The sequence below is a fragment of the Daktulosphaira vitifoliae genome, unplaced genomic scaffold, assembly GCF_025091365.1.
Source record: "Daktulosphaira vitifoliae isolate Bord-2020 unplaced genomic scaffold, ASM2509136v1 Scaffold_3, whole genome shotgun sequence".
NCBI lineage: Eukaryota > Metazoa > Arthropoda > Insecta > Hemiptera > Phylloxeridae > Daktulosphaira > Daktulosphaira vitifoliae.
Window position 1 is genome coordinate 14726940 of NW_026099574.1, and position 16838 is coordinate 14743777.

At 26.3% G+C, this 16838-nt stretch overlaps 1 protein-coding gene and 1 long non-coding RNA gene across 2 annotated transcripts; both read right to left on the reverse strand.

Moving 5' to 3' along the window:
- Positions 1–554: 554 nt before the first annotated feature.
- Positions 555–3382, reverse strand: LOC126903337 (cytochrome P450 18a1-like). Its single transcript, XM_050681486.1, has 5 exons — positions 2833–3382; positions 2312–2433; positions 1534–2231; positions 1285–1460; positions 555–1209 (listed from the first exon to the last, which is right to left on the reverse strand). Exons 1-5 carry the CDS (start codon positions 3185–3187, stop codon positions 1025–1027), a joined length of 1536 nt encoding a protein of 511 aa, XP_050537443.1. The 5' UTR covers positions 3188–3382; the 3' UTR covers positions 555–1024.
- Positions 3383–9681: 6299 nt separating this feature from the next.
- On the reverse strand, positions 9682–13772 carry LOC126903339 (uncharacterized). Its single transcript, XR_007703464.1, has 3 exons — positions 12757–13772; positions 11919–12032; positions 9682–11824 (listed from the first exon to the last, which is right to left on the reverse strand). It is a non-coding gene; the product is annotated as an uncharacterized LOC126903339 (long non-coding RNA).
- Between the last annotated feature and the right edge of the window lie 3066 nt (positions 13773–16838).

The window sequence follows — 16838 nt, forward strand, 5'->3', positions numbered from 1 at the left end:
CAAACTAAATGTTGTTTTATGTAACTGTTATTTTTTCATCAATAAACACTATTTATTAAACAAATAATTGTTTCAATCTCTTAAATTACTGATAATAATAATGTAAACACCACGGTGCTTGACGTCAAATTTGATAGGCACACGTTAATTAAAAATAATATATATCGGAATTCATTATTCTAAAATTTATTTTAATAAAAACAATTTTTATGAAGTTACTCATTTATCATTATTCAACAAAGTAATACTAAATTGTAACTTATAATTATTTTTAGTTTACTTTGCAATAAACTGTCTTTTAATATTTAAATTGAGAAAACTTACGACAATAAATCAATAATTAACATGATGGCAAATTATTAAACTTTTGTGTTACTTGGGTTGCAGAAATATTCGCCTACATAATGAAAATAAAAATTTAAAAAGATAACTTTACTAATTTGTTTTTTATTTAATCATAATAATTAAAAACAACAATCCTTAATATTACTAATACAATATTAAAATGTACATTAAATACTTAATTATATGGTATGGCACTTAATTAACTAAATAACACAACAATAGGAAATCGCATAGATACTTCATTAAATACTTTAAAATATCATTATCTATATATAAATAATAACACGCTCGTCAAGTTGTTTAATTTTTTAAAATAAAATAACATCAACCGTTATTTAAAATAAAAATATTATTTTATACAAAAATAAAAATAAATAGTAGGTAGGTGTAGAACGTTGCAAAAAAAATTTGTTTAGCATTCAACAATAAATAAATGAATTTAATTCTACACTTAAGTAAAACAACTATACAAGACTTTAAGGGCTTAAAATAATAGTACTTAAAAATAGGTAAAAATAAATATTAACACATAATATAATATATTAAAATAACATTACATAATGGTACTGTGGAAATTAAAACAGGAATATTCGATCAAATAATTATGATTCGACGAAAAATTTAGAGGAACTGAACAAATAGCCGCAATAGTGAGCCAAGATTTTATTATATATTTTTATTACTTGGTTCGCCTCTTCATGACCACTTTGAACGATAATGGAGTAAGCGTGATACCAGCTTGGCTATCCATACTAGGTAAATCATCACCTTCCGGTAGACACACGTCAAATTCGTGTAACATGTTGGAAAAGAATAGGTATAATTCCATTTGAGCCAACGTTTCGCCCAAACATTTTCTCCTACCTGTTATAACAAATATTATTTAATAAAATTGACTCTATATAAAACATTTTAATTAATGTAATGTGTATTACTTACCAACTCCGAAAGGTAGGAAGCAGTCTGGTTTTTTTACTTTGCCTTCTGCATTTATAAAACGTTCGGGTTTAAAGGCCTCTGGCTCATCCCAAAGGTTGGGATCGTTATGCACATAATGTTGCAACGGTATGATCTGAGCACCAACTGGTATACGGTAACCACTTAGAGTAACTTCACTAAAATAATTGATAAAATAATTTAATAATTTTAATTATTGTTAAAGCGATTGTAGGATAAATAGAATCTTACCTGGTTGTTGCATGTGTGGTTCCCAAAGGAGTGATACTAGATTTACGGAGTACTTCATACAACGTTGCTTGAGTGTAAGGTAGTTGAGGATAATCATCCAGTACCGGTGACTTGTAACGTCCGACTACGGAGTCGATTTCGTCTTGAACCTTAGCCATCACTTTAGGATAATTTAGCATATAGACCATTGCCCAAAGCATTGTGTTTTTAATGGTTTCCATACTAGACGAAAACAAGTCGCCGAGAATTTGTTGAATCTGTCGGTCCGGGTCTAAACCTTGGAAAAGTTGACCCATTGTACCAGTGTCCTCTGCATTTTTTATTTCTAATAGGTAAGCATCTACTAAGTCTCTTATTGAGTCTGAGTCGAACGTGCTTCGGTGTTCATCAATGATAGTCTGAAAGTAGTCGGCCATTTCACGTCTGTTTTGACTGAGTTTTTCTTGGATCTTACGCTCGTCTTCAATGCATCTTCTAGGTGAAAACATACTGACCGGTCTCAACATGCCGAACAATTTAAAGCCTTCATCTACCATTTGCATGTATCGAGCGAATCTTGGATCGTCCGATTCAAAGCGTACTCCCATCGTTACTGAACTAATAACATTTGTGATGGCCAAGCACAAAGAACCCGCATTTAAATCAATCGGATTGCCACATGTTTTATGGAACGTATCTATCAATGATGAAACTTCAATCTAAACACGATAGTAGATCGAAATTAGCTTAATACATCGAATCGAAACAAAAAAGTTTGGATACGTTTGGTAGTACTTACCATTATCCTGTTTTCCATGTTCAGTCGGTTGTGACCAGTAAATGTCATACCCATGTGTCTGAGCACCAAGTGCAAAAATTTCCTCTGAGATTCCCACAGCTTTCCCGTACTATTGACAGCTCCTAAAATAAAGTAAAAATATTTAACAATATAATTACATGTCGGGTAGATATGAAAATGGCAAGGTTTTTTATTTTACTTTTTACTTTACGGTAATTATTCGCGTACGTGTGCATGTGTGTGCGCTCGTTGTGTAATAAAGTCGTGGGCCACGTGATTATTTAATAATTAATATTGTGCCGGCGTTTAGTATGTCAAAAAATTGCGACACGGTTTTAAAATATTCAACGTACGCGACAGCGGTACCCTGAGGACACGTATATAATATTTAAACGAATAAAAAACGCATCAGAGAATGAAACGTAAAACATATGAGTTCAATGTTACCAGTCTGAACCGCGTTAATCGAATATCAAAAAAAAAAAAATCATTAGAGATCGTTTAATTTTTAAAATACTTACCATATCCACCAATTATATCCATGTAACCATCGCTTGGGCGACCGGTGATCTGCTTCATGTCAAAGGCAGTTTTGATGAGCCTATGGTCACTTAACAACACCACTGTATTACCCCGTAAAGTGAACGAGCATATGGGTCCGTAACGTCGAGCCAGCTCGTTGTATTTCAAGTACGTACTGTGGGTGGGCAAAAAAGGCGCGTATCCGAGAAACGGTACACCCCACGGTCCAGGAGGCAGCATTTGCGCAGCTCTCAACTGTCTGTACACCGAATAGGTCAAACCCAACGTTGTAGCCGCAGCGTTTAACCACAACTCCCGAGAGTAGGCATCGTTTTCCACCATGGTCTCGGCCATTATAGGCGATTGTATGCAAACGAAAAAAATTAATAATGTTTATTAAAAAAAAAAGTTTTTACGATAATTGTTATTGCAATGCGTCGTCAAAACGAAAAGCTTCAACGATATACGCGTAATCGAAAAATGTTGTGTGAACACGTTGTTTTTCGCGGGAACCGCGTGCGACCGCATCGGCCAGTTAATTAGTTGGGATCACTTTTGAAAATAGTCGTGGGAGAGTACGTCTTTTGGTCTTTTATAATGTGCCGGGGTGTTGAAAGCCCATAGTAGGGATATACGTGTGTGCGCGCGTGGTTATTTTTTTTCTTCCTTTTTAATATATATTTTTGTTGTTGTTTTCTCTCACTCTATCTGCCCGGGGTATTACGGCATGTGAAGGAGGAGCACTCACACACGTTTTCCTTCCTTTTTTTCTGTCCCTACTCCGAGTCGGCAGCCGCGGTAGATTTCGCTAGGGCCGTCCGTTCTCAGACAGACGCACCCGAGCGTTGGGCTGGCACAGACAAGTCTTGGGTCCTCCCAATATGACGACGCGCCCACAACGGATCGAACGTAATATTGTACACATCATATTATCGGTTTACAGTTTTATTCATTTTTTTTACTTTAATTTTAGTTTTCCTTTAGATTTTGCTCTGCTCGCATGCTAACTAAATTCTTCGAAGAATCTTCATACTTCTATATATGTATGGTATGTTTCATGTTTGGTCAGATCCTATAGGATTAAATAAATTACTTTACTTACCATTAGAAAACTGATTTCTAAAAATAAAATGACAATAACAATAACAATGATAAAAATTTATGAAACCAGATCACCTGGGACACCAGAAACGGGCAAGTCAGAACTTTCGCTAACTACAATTACCGATCTTATTAGCAAAAACTAGTACATGATTATTACTTTGTTTTTGTAATAGTATGAAAACAAGCATTCCTATTTCAAGTTATTAAATATATCATTCGACGTCCGGTTCATATATTATATTTTGGCATTCGATCATATTTGTTTTCTCGTTCAATACCACAAATAATTAATTACGACCTTTCCATACTGTGGTTTAGAGCTTTCAATCGTACTCACACCAGTTAAAATTGTCATTCGTCATTTAACCATACAAACTTGGAGCAATAAAATATATTTTTATACTTCGTAATTGTCATGAAAATTTCAATTATTTTTTAACATTTTACAATCACTATAAACCATAATTATAACCGATAATATAATATAATATAATATTAATCCGATAATTTGTTAAATGTTTTCAAAATCAAACTATAAGACTTAGCATTTTTTTTTTTTTTTTACATTTATTGAAAAATTTTATCATACAAGTAGAAAGAGGATTGATTAATAGAATGTTAAAAAAATCTATTTTCAGAAATAAAATAATTTTTAATTTACTGTTTGCGTTCGAGGCCAACGTAATATATGATAAGAATAATGCATTTTATCCAAAAAAATTATCGTCGACCATGAATTGTTCTACGATTACAAATGCAAAATTATACATTTAGGATGTTGGTACATTCTCCAGACATACATCTCAATTTGATCACCACATTGTAACTTAAACCTTATCAAATGACATTGTTTATGTAGTATAAAATAGTGAAATATTAGATAAATATTTTATTGTTTATTAATTTTATTTTGTGTTCAAAGTATAATATTGTGAGTATTGTGAAAGGTAAAGTCCAAAATATAGCTAATTAAGTAAAACTATTCTCTTTCTTTATTTACGAAGCGATCAAGCATAAGAAACGTGTACAAATTTTCTAATCAAATGCATCCAGTAAATTAAATAAACAACTGTATTAGAGTTATCTTAATAATATGGTAATACCCAATAAGATTAGTTAAAGATACTAAGATTATTTGTTAACCTTTATCTCGTTGAGTTATTTCCAGAACAAAATTATAGATAATTGTAGAATGAAATTAAAACAAAATAACATTAATTCTTATCAATTAATTATGATAATCATACATTAAAAAAAAATGAAGAATATAATTTTTAGACAATATTTATATATGCCTTGGATACCCTGAAATTCTACAGACCCTTCTAACATTTGGTTTGCATTGAAAGTTTATATATACCTGAATTGACCAATATTAAATCAAAAGTTTAGACAGTATTGATGATTGAATTCTCTAATTTTTTTGTATTAACTATTGTAAAATAGAGACCTATGGGCAATCTTGAGTCTAGTTGTTACTAATATATAGTCAAATATCTTTAATAATACGCTTTCATTCTGAGAAAATTAGAACGAATATAATTTTAAAACAATAATTAGATATCTTCATTTTAATAAATTACACTGCTCAAATGATCTGAAAAAATATAAACAGTGTACATGTAATAATCTCATTACAATTTTAAATGTAGTTATATAAAATAATTTATCGATTTTATAGTAATATTTATACTTTTTTAATTGGACACATAATTGATAATACTTTTGAATTCTTTTAAAGTGAATAATTATTAATTTCATTAACTTTTCCACCTCAACAATTATTCTTAAGAGATTTCATAAGTTATAAAAAGTTTTAGCATAGGTTAAAAATAATATTTTAAGGAACTTTATTCATTATTAATGACTTTTTAATCACGTGCTTTCGCGAAATAGTTTTAACAAGTTAAATTTTAAAAATATTATAAAATAATTTTGTTGATAAAGTTTCCAATGAAAGAGAGTATAACTGAAAGTAAGTTGAAGAAACAAATAAATTTTTAATTATTCATTTTGATGCATACGTTTGAAAAAAAATACTCTGACGATGTTGAAAACTAATTTACTCTTTATCATATATTTATTGCTGAGAATCAAAATTTAGCGAACATATCACATTTAAAACTTTCAGTAACTTCTATTTATTTGACCTCCAACTAGCATCTGCTTAAAATAGTTGATGATACAAAAAAAAATGATCAAAGTTACATTGACCCGAGACGTTGATTATTTATTGGCAAGAAAAGTAACCCTCGACGTCGAATTTGAATAAAATTAAAGAGAAATGTTTTTCAACTTACTTTTTATAAAGATAATTAGGTTCAACTATCAAATTAGGATGTTGTGAATGAAGTAAAATGAACACGAAAAATCAGCTTGATTTCACTGTGATCAACAGTCAAATGCACGTGACAGACAAAGCTGTACTTATTCCATTTCTCTGTGCAATGTTAAATTCGTACTATTCACAAACATGACGCGTGTGCTAAATAAAGGCCGTACAATGACAAGTACGTCATTGAATAATATTTATATCCATTTATACTCTTATGTACATAATATATGCACATGGGTATATGTGCGTAAGTATATTATTCTTCTAAAGATTATTACTTTTATCACATTAAAATGTCCCAGTTTCACTTCCATTGTAATTAAATTAAAAAACACATGATAAGTAGAGATACATAATATGTTATAACATCTTAGACATGATAATTAGTTTGATTTTGTTAAAAAACTGGGCCGTTCATGTTTATAAAACGAATCCTTCATTTGAATTGGTCATAATTCATGAATTGAATATAAAAAAAAATGCGCAGTTTTACTGTAAACATTTTTTTTATTAATGAATGGATTGCTCGAGATAAAGAAACAAAAGAATGAAATAACTCATTGCATGTAGACATTTGTTATTATTTTGTATAATAAACTTTTGTTGAGCTAACCATTTTGTAAACTTCATTTTAAATTGATTTGTTTTAAACTAAAAATTGAGTAGGTCATGAAAATACATTTGTATTTAAACTACTACCCATAAAATATGAGCTAACGTTAGTTAACTTCTAAAAATTGTATTTATTTTTAATAAAAGAAAAATGGTAATATTATTATTATAATTTTTCAATTCTAAAAAAGCTTAATACGTATCAATTCAATACAAGAATATTACTATCATAACATATATTGACATATACATATTAAACTTCATAATATTTTATACATTGATAAAAATCCTCTGTTAAAACCAACAAATGCATTACCAAATAACTTCAATAAACTTAATGTAAAATTAATTATAATTTTTTTGTTAATTTAATTATAATTTTTGCTAGAAGAATAAAAATATTATCAAATTAACAAATATTTTGTCAAATCAATAAAAAAAATTGGTTAAACTAGTAAAAAAAAATATTTTTTATTTTACAAAAATATTTTCAAACGTTAAATAATAAAAAATGTGTTGATTTTACAAAGAAATTTTTTCAGTGTTATAAATATAATAATAGTAATTAAATCTATGTAGCAATTAAGTAGTTTTTCATTGAAAATTTATGAGTACTACAATAATTAAGTTTGACTTTTAAGCATACATACTCAATTATTCAAAACATTTGATAATAGTTTATTACAATAAAATTTATCGTTACGAAATAATTACACAGCACTAACATCTTGATGGTTTTGGGAAACACGGTTTATATAATACTCATTAATTGGTTTTTTAACAATTAAAACCGTAAATTACTTTTAATAGGCAAACCAATACATTGTAACACCGGCAACCATTATCATTTATCAAAACAGTTTACAAATATTTGAAAGATGCTATTAATTAATATTTTGATATGTAAACAAGGAATTTTTTGTCGGAAAAACAACAATTTTTGGGAGATGTAACAGCTTATTAACAAACCATTCATACATATGACAGTTCATGGTCAAATAAGTGTTTATTTTTCGCCAATTAAAAATTATAATGTTTTTTACTAAATACCTTATTTTTGTTTTCGCTAAAATTTACTCTACTTGAAAATCAATTATGAGTGCAATATATTTGTATATAAATAATACAATTCATTATAATGATAATTAAAATACTTAAAACTAACAGTGGATCAAAGGCCAATTTTTTATTGCACTGCTACTTCTATAATATTGGAACGTGTAATACTCACAGCAGTATACAACAATCTATTGCGTAAAACATGCTACGTTTCAAGTGTTAGAAACTGCATGCAAACTGATCATGTCTCTCTAAATGTTTTACAGTGCTATTAGTTAACTATATGGAAGTTGTGAGATTTTTGAATATTTACAAGGTAATTTAGTCAACGGAAGGAGCTAATTTTAAATATAATTATCTATGTACGATTCAATAATGTATATTCAATTTTATGAAGCCTTCAACGTCTGCTAACAATTTTAAATAAAGGTGCAAATAATTACAAATAAAATAACTCAGTTATAAATTTTCCTTAAAAATCATTCAAAGTACATTCAAGTGTAAATATGGTCACTCTTAAATATGATTTCTATCATTTTGAATTAAAATAGTCAATTTATATTATAATTTTAAATCGCATTAGATGACTACTTTATACTTAGATTCTAAGAATTTTAAATGGTAACTTTATCGATAAAAAATTTGTCGAATCATATGAACTTTAATTTAGTTTTATGAGATATAATGTTTCTTATAATATGATAAAGCTCAATCAAATAATTAATATTACGCACAAACATCGTTGTTGTTTAATACAGGTGTAATTTTATTAATTACCAAACCCAATGAAATATAGTCAAACTATTATTTTATTAAATTAATATTTAGGTTAAGTAAATATATTAAAAATCACAAAGAGTTCAATTTCTTGTATCAATCAAGTCTACAGAGAATAGTACAATAAATTAAGAAAACAAAAAACATAATACCCCTTATAATGTATTAGACTGGTTAAATATCTATTTGACTTAATAAAATTGAAATCAAGGTAGTAGTAGGTTTCTTAAAACATTCTTTCTTAGTAATTTTTTATAAAAAATATTACTTGTTTAGCGCAGAAAATGTTTTCCTACAAGGAAAATTAAGCATTTATATTTTAATTCTATAAATATAACACTTAAAAACTAATTAGCTCTATAGATAACTGGTAGTATTTAATTTATATTGAGTAGCACAGTATAGTAGCAGCACTTGTAATCGTGTCAGCATCTAAATCTAAATATCTCGTACTGTTTTTATATTTTTTAACTTTGTTTTTATCTTATTTTGTAGTCCAAGATAATTTTTCAAACTACAGCAATGAATTTTAAATAAATTTAATATTATATGTCGATAAAAAAATAATTAAAAGCAGTTAAATACACATAATGTACAGATACGTGGTAAAATATATATATAGATTAGCGCAATACGTTTTAGTAAAACGTAAAAATGAAAGTTGTGAATCTTCAAAGTTCGATTCAGTTAATAAAGTTTATTATAAAATCAATAAATAATATCATGTTTTTATTTGCAATATAACTTCATACTACCATTAATTTATCATAAGAATGTACTCTTACAAAAATCATTTTCATTTTTTACAATATAAATGTTTTATTTAATGTTCATTTTATATGTAACTGTTGATACCTACTAATTTCCTTTTTAAAAATATTTATGTAGGGGCTATTATTTAATAATTATAATTTGATATTCATCAACTTTTACAATTAGAATTAATTTTAATACCGGATTTGTTTATTATTTAACATTTCATATAGAATTTAAATGATAATTCCTGAAGAGTTAAATATTAAATCTTAGCATGTTCCCCTAGATTACAACATATGTTAGTTCAGTTCATTATTTTCTTTTCAAAAAAAAAAAAAAGTTTTTCTAATTTTAGTTTTATATAACTACCGTTTCAAATATGCTTAAGTATATTAATCCGAAGATCTTACTACTTTTACGAATAACCCTGTAGGATATGCTCATAATAAGTTAGTTCAAGGTTTAAAAACGAATGATACCAAATGACAAACCATTATTTTGTTTTAAATGAAACACTATATCGAAGGCTTTTTAAAGTTATTAACTTGTGTTAATTCACATCAATTGTAATTATATTTCCTTCGCTTATTGTTTTATTTATATTACTATAAAACCTTGACGTCATATTCTTTGAGTAGAGCAATGATCTCAAATGTTTTACTATTCAACAATTCTAATTATATTATTCTAAACTTGTATGGATAAAATTTTTGGATACTATTTGATATTTATATTCAAAGTATGAATAGCATTTTTTGTTGCGAAAACTAGGTTTGTATTGGAAGGTCATTTTTACATTGCTAAATTATTCTCCGTTAGAAACTGATTTAAAATTAAAATTTTATAAAAGTGAATTTTTATGGGAGCTAAAATAAGTTTTCAAATTGAAATACTCAACACATTTTTTTTTTTGTTACTGTGGTTTAAAACTGAAAATTATCTCTTCAGCAAGAAGTAGCTCTTAAAATTTAAACTAACAAACAACTTTGCATCCCATCTTATAATATTGTAAAAACTTAGTTAAATATAAAATAGTTTTTGATACAAAAATTAATTTTTTTCAGTCTTGCCAATCTTTCTTTTAATACTATCATAAATTACAACCTTTAAAAAATGTTAAAAAAAAGAATAGTTTAACATAAAAATCTTGCAGTAATGCATTTCGTTAATTTGATGTTTTATTGCTGAGTTTGTTAACCTTTAACACATTGTTTATAATTACACAGATACACAAAATTATGTATACTATAGCTATTAAAATTTGCTTGTGATAGCTGCACATGACTTAAAATGTATACTTTAGTTGTCATACCAGCATGTCTACATTTTAGTTAAATTTTCTAAAAATAAATAAATAAAGGAACCGAATTTGTTTTAATTTAAATTCCAATTCAAGTTAGAATCGTTTTTAATTTTATCCATTTGAATCTGAACTATCCCAATAACGACATGCGACACGGCATCTTTTACAGTTTTCGTAAAAAATTTACATCGACCCAATGGCCTCTAAAATGTTATGTTAAAACATGTTTGGCTTAAATAATTTTTAGGCTACACATTCTTTTCATCACTTTACAAAGTCAAAGTGAGGCCACAACTTGTTTTCATTTCTGTACACACATTTTTTGAGAAATATGTTTATAGCTTAATGATACAAATTAACTTTAAATGCATTTTTGAGAAATAAAGTTTTACATTTTTACTGTATAATTAATTCTAATAATTTATGATAAAACTTAAATTATCTTTAAATATTTATATAAATGAATCAAATTTAAATTAGATAATCTTTAATTTTTTTGCTGCTTGAAATAATTAAAAATATAAAATAACATTTTTTTTTATTGAAGATAAATTGAAGTAAAATGTTTTGTAAATGAAAAATTATGGGATTTGTCTTAATATCGAAAATCATTCTGTTTCTTTATTTACCCAAATAAATTAAATGTATTTAACAAACAATTATTACTGTCCGTTTGTTTACAATCTTTAGTTATATAATCAGTGGCGCAACTACCGTGGTTTCCCATTATTTCAACTAATTATTTTTATAAATATATATGCATTACTAATTATATTCTTATTTTGCATTACGTTTAGATTATAGCAGTCAAAATCGTCATTTTGAATATATTGGGATATTTCAATATTATATCATCTTTCAACGACAATCCTTAGCCAGTTGTACATACATTTATAAACCGCTATTATTAAATGCAGTTATTGTACATTACACCATCTATATAAAGTGGTTGTATTGTGGAGTTGTTGTTAGAGTAGAGCCCTTTACAATTTTGTGAGCCTCATAAAATTTTAGCACCTCTTGGATTTTTGCTCTAGTTGTGCCACTGTATAAAATTAAATATACATTTCAATATTATTTCCTTGTTTGTAATTGTATGATTTAAATCAAAATTAGTATTAAAAAATAAGAGAACAAACCTTTTATCGTTTTTCTGAACTAGATGAATTGGAGTTCTGCACAACCATGTGGATCAGTTTCATCGGAAATGAGTCAAAATAATAAACTATAATGTAACATTTGCTGATGGAACCCTGAAAAACGAATAGATGGTCAGATCCCCTTCTATATTAATAACAAATATTTGACAATAATTAATGAGCATAACTATAAATATTTTCGTAAACTATTAATGAATAACTATTTTAACATTTCCTAGACATTAGAATTATCTAAAAATTAAAATATCTAAGTATAGAGTCTAGGCTTACGAAAATAATTTTCCAATTTACATCAATATTATTACTTGGAATTATACTAATAAATATTAGAATTAATAATTATTAAAATTATTAATTAATAATTTTAAATAAATTATTAATTAATAATTTTAAATAAATTATTAACAAATCTCACAGGAAATTAAAAATCGAAAATTAATATAGATGCACTGTTACCCTAAAATTTTTTATTTTACTCCGAAGATAAAATAAATGTACAACTGTTTATGTATTATACACTTTAAAGTATATTTTATAAAATTTTCTTTTAACGCATTTTTTCTTTTTGTGTTGAGAATGATTTGTGAGTAATAATTATTTCATCTAAACTCAACATATTATTTTTGTTTTTGTTAATTATCCGAATATTACCTAATCATTACATGTGTAAATTTTATGTGCGATTGTAGTTTTTATTCTCGATAAAAAATACTTTGTGAATTATTAAAAAAATCTACAACTTTGTGTATCGCCCTTTGTACCTGTAATCATAAAGGAAGTTGCGTAATCGAATATAATTATAAAGAAAAAGACATACGAATTTGTGAAAATAACAAATTGAATTTTAAAACTTCCACAGACAGTGAACAGGCTATTTGACTTGTTCAAAACATTGAGGTATTTGTGTTTTAGTAATCGTCACGTGTTCTTGGAGTTTTAATCATATGCAAAGAAATTAAAAATTAAAAAACACATTTGTTAAAATGTAAAAATTAATTTTTGATTGTCTTGTATCGCAACACATTCAATCGATTAGAAACGATGAATTATTTCTTCAGTTATCTCAAATGGTTTTAAAATATTTCCGCACAAAACAATGGTGATTTTTTTCTCAATTTATGTTGTAGATTTTTCCCTCCGAAAAAATGCATTTTATGGACACCTGCAATCATTTCGATGTTTACAAACTCCGAAATTAATGAATAACTTGCAGTCACTACACTTTAAATAACATATTCTACGACGATGTTCGAACATTCCTACAAGTGAACAAAATGTCATGCTGTAAAATGAATGCGAGATGCGTCATTAATAGAGAAAACCCTCGGCATACTGACATTGAACTTGAAACGATTCAGATGAATCACGCGGCAAAGAATAGTTGTTGATCCTACCGACAATTACGTTTGTAAGAAAATTTAATACGCATTATATTACTATATAGTAGGCGTGCGTGGAAAAAATAAACATGACGTCATTTGTTAGCGTCCCGGCAAATACTGCAGATACAACGTGGATTTTTTTAATGCTCCATCGTCCGTTGCCCCGTCTCGTTAGGATTTTACCACGTCATCATGTTGTTATGAATGCGTTGTAATACGATTTGTTGTTGATCCAGTGAGGGTGGTAAACTCGTTTACGTTCAATTATGCAAGTGTGAAAATCAGTCAAAATTTAACGAAGGAACACAATTAAGATTTAAATTTAGACGAAGGTCAAGGTAGTTGGGCGATCAATTTAATCACGTGCAAACACAAAAACAAAATACCTTTTTGATTTTTGAAATCGTTTAATACATCAAAATAATAATTAATACATCAAAATTAATAATAATGTAAGCAAATATCAAATAGTATGATTTAAAAAACACAATTCATAACACGTTTTTCTTGTGTGGTGTAAAAACTGAATTATAATATTTTATTAAATTTTGTATAGCGAAGATTTTTTATTTACTAAATTAAACAAATTGTCAATTGCATAAAATAATGCATGAATTATTTAATTTAGTAGCTGTATACAAATCAATACGAAACAGATTTTAATATGTCAAAAATATATCAAATATTATTGAATTACCATCATATGTTATTTTTATTTGCTTCTACTGTTCAACATGTAACATTAATAACCTATTTTGAGCATAATTTAAAATAGGTTGATTAATGATAAGTAAGAGTTCAAAAAGCTTCCCAAATAGATATTTTAAATTGACCTGTGCATCAGTAGTAAATTTTGCAAACAAAAAATATACGTACACACAATTACTGCAATATCACAATTTACTGTTGTTTTTCAATTTTTTGATATTACGTCATCCAATGTCAAGGTTAAATATTGGTTTTAGGTGAATGACATAAAAACAAAAGTTCCATAGTGAATGAGTTACACCTACTCCATTATACTCCAATAAATATATCCACTCAATACAATCATCAATTTTAATATTATTAATGAATCGCAATACAAAAAAACATGCTTTGAATATTTAAACACTATTGTTTATGTGTATCAGAAAATTTTCTAAAAGAATTAAATAAATATAACTTTTTTTTAGCATTTTCATTCTTTAGAAAAATAAGTCAACATTACAAAAAATAAACTAACATTAAATCATTTTATTAATGCCAAATACATAATATATTGTGAGAACATGTATATTAGAAAAATATTTTAACTGGCTAATTTAAAAATCCAACATACACTTAGAATACTAGAAAAACTTTATTTTCGAATAAATATCGAAGTCTATTATTATGAAACCAAAATCTTCCATTTGGTAATATCATCCTTTTAAGTTTCTCCTTCATATTACAAAAGATAAATCCAAAAATAATGATAAAATGCCTTTCAAAAACTATAATCCTGTCCCTTTCTTAGCAGTTATATAGGATTATATAGTTATAGAAGGTTAGGCAAAACATCCCAAGCAATAGAAGAAACGCATTTTAATATGTGCCAAATTACAAATTTCTGAAAAATTATGCAATAGCTGTATTTGACATTTTTTTAAGAATACTTTGGCGTTTCACTTGACCGTGTTCACTGATGGTCGACCACATTTTATTCGCAAAACATACTCACACAGTATTCATACAGCTATGCAATTCATAGAGAATTAGCTCTGATTAATGTAATTTTTAGACTCGGTTACATTAATATTTCACTGTATGTGATCTAACTAGAAATAGAATTTATTTGTATAAATGCTATAAAATGTATTATTTTTTATTTTTTAATGTTTTTTTATAGCTAATTCGATATAAAAAATATCCTTTTAAATCCATATATTTATTAAATTTTTATATATTAATTGATTACAAAAGCGAAAAATTTATCCAAGCTTACCAATATAAAATTGCTTAATCATTATCTTATATGCAAAATTAATTGAAATAACTTTCAATTTTTATACAAATTTGTTTTAAAATTACCATGTTGTTGATGCTTGACAATTTTTAATACTATTTATTATGATCATCATTAATATTACAAAATTAATTTCTGCATGAATAATCGGTGACGTCTGAAAAATGATAATAAAATAGCTATAAATAAATTACATAATTTTTTAGTCACTTTAAGTAAGTTGAATAGTCAAAATGTATAATAAATAAATCATCATCGCGTAAATTATTAATGGCTTAATAAAATATAATTTAAGCTTACAAAATTATCTAAGAACACAATAATAGAACTGTTCAATAGAAAATAAAAAGAGTAGAAAAACTTATTAAATGGTAATATTATAAATGGTAAGTAACAATTAAATTATTTCATTACTAATGCAAATCGTAATAAAAAAAAGAGTGTTTAAAAATGAAAATTTATTTTAGAGGGCAATTATTTTTAAAAAGATTTTAAATATTTGAAAATACTAAAAAGGAAGCGAGAATTGAATTAATGTAGTAATAACGGCTGATTTTAAAGAAATAATAAACATCAATAAAGTAAATAAAATCAATTTTTTTCATTAAAATCAACAAATAAAATTGATTTTGTGTAGTATGAGTTGATGTAAAAAACGATACACAAATTCAAGAAAAATTTGATTTACAGTGATAAAATATACCATTTTTAGATTAGATTTTAAATATAATATCTCAATATAAGTTAAAAATAGTATTTACAAAATAGAATATGCAATCTATGTAATTAAAATACAAAAACTAGTAATGAAGTTAACTGTGATGATAAAATAAATAATTGAATATTTTTATAAAGCGGAATTTATATTGCTAAAAATAAGCTAATAAAATATTAGTATGTTCTATGAATAAATGGATACTATAATTTACAATTACACGAAGTTTTTTTCATACCATAACTGGTTAAATACAAAAAAGGAAGTCATTTTGTGAACATTTAATATAACACAACACGATATGAATTCCAATATAAAAATCTCTAAACATAGTTCGTGTTAGTTACTTTCAATTATTAAAAATATCTTTATACTTCAAACTTACCCCTTCATTGTTAGTCTAATTGATAAAACTTTATAACTCAAGCATTTTAAATAATCAAAAACTTTATACCTTTTAGTGTTCTATTTTCATAATTTATCATGGCATAGTTTAAATGACAATCATAATTTAATTTGAGCACAATTTTTACAAATAAATTTGTATAATAATTATCAAAAAAAATGGTATGATAATTCATTGTATCTAGAAAATTTAAATTTAAATTTACATTATAATTAAATAACTTAAAAGCATATTTTAATCTTTATTAAACTCAAGAATTAATTGGTGTTATTAAACCATTAACTTTCTGACATTATCTGAATATACACGATATTCAAATATAGCGTTGAAAATAAATGTGAATATCATAAATGAAGATGAGTTTTTAACGTCGAATTCTTTATGATTACGAGGAAAATTTTTAAAAAAT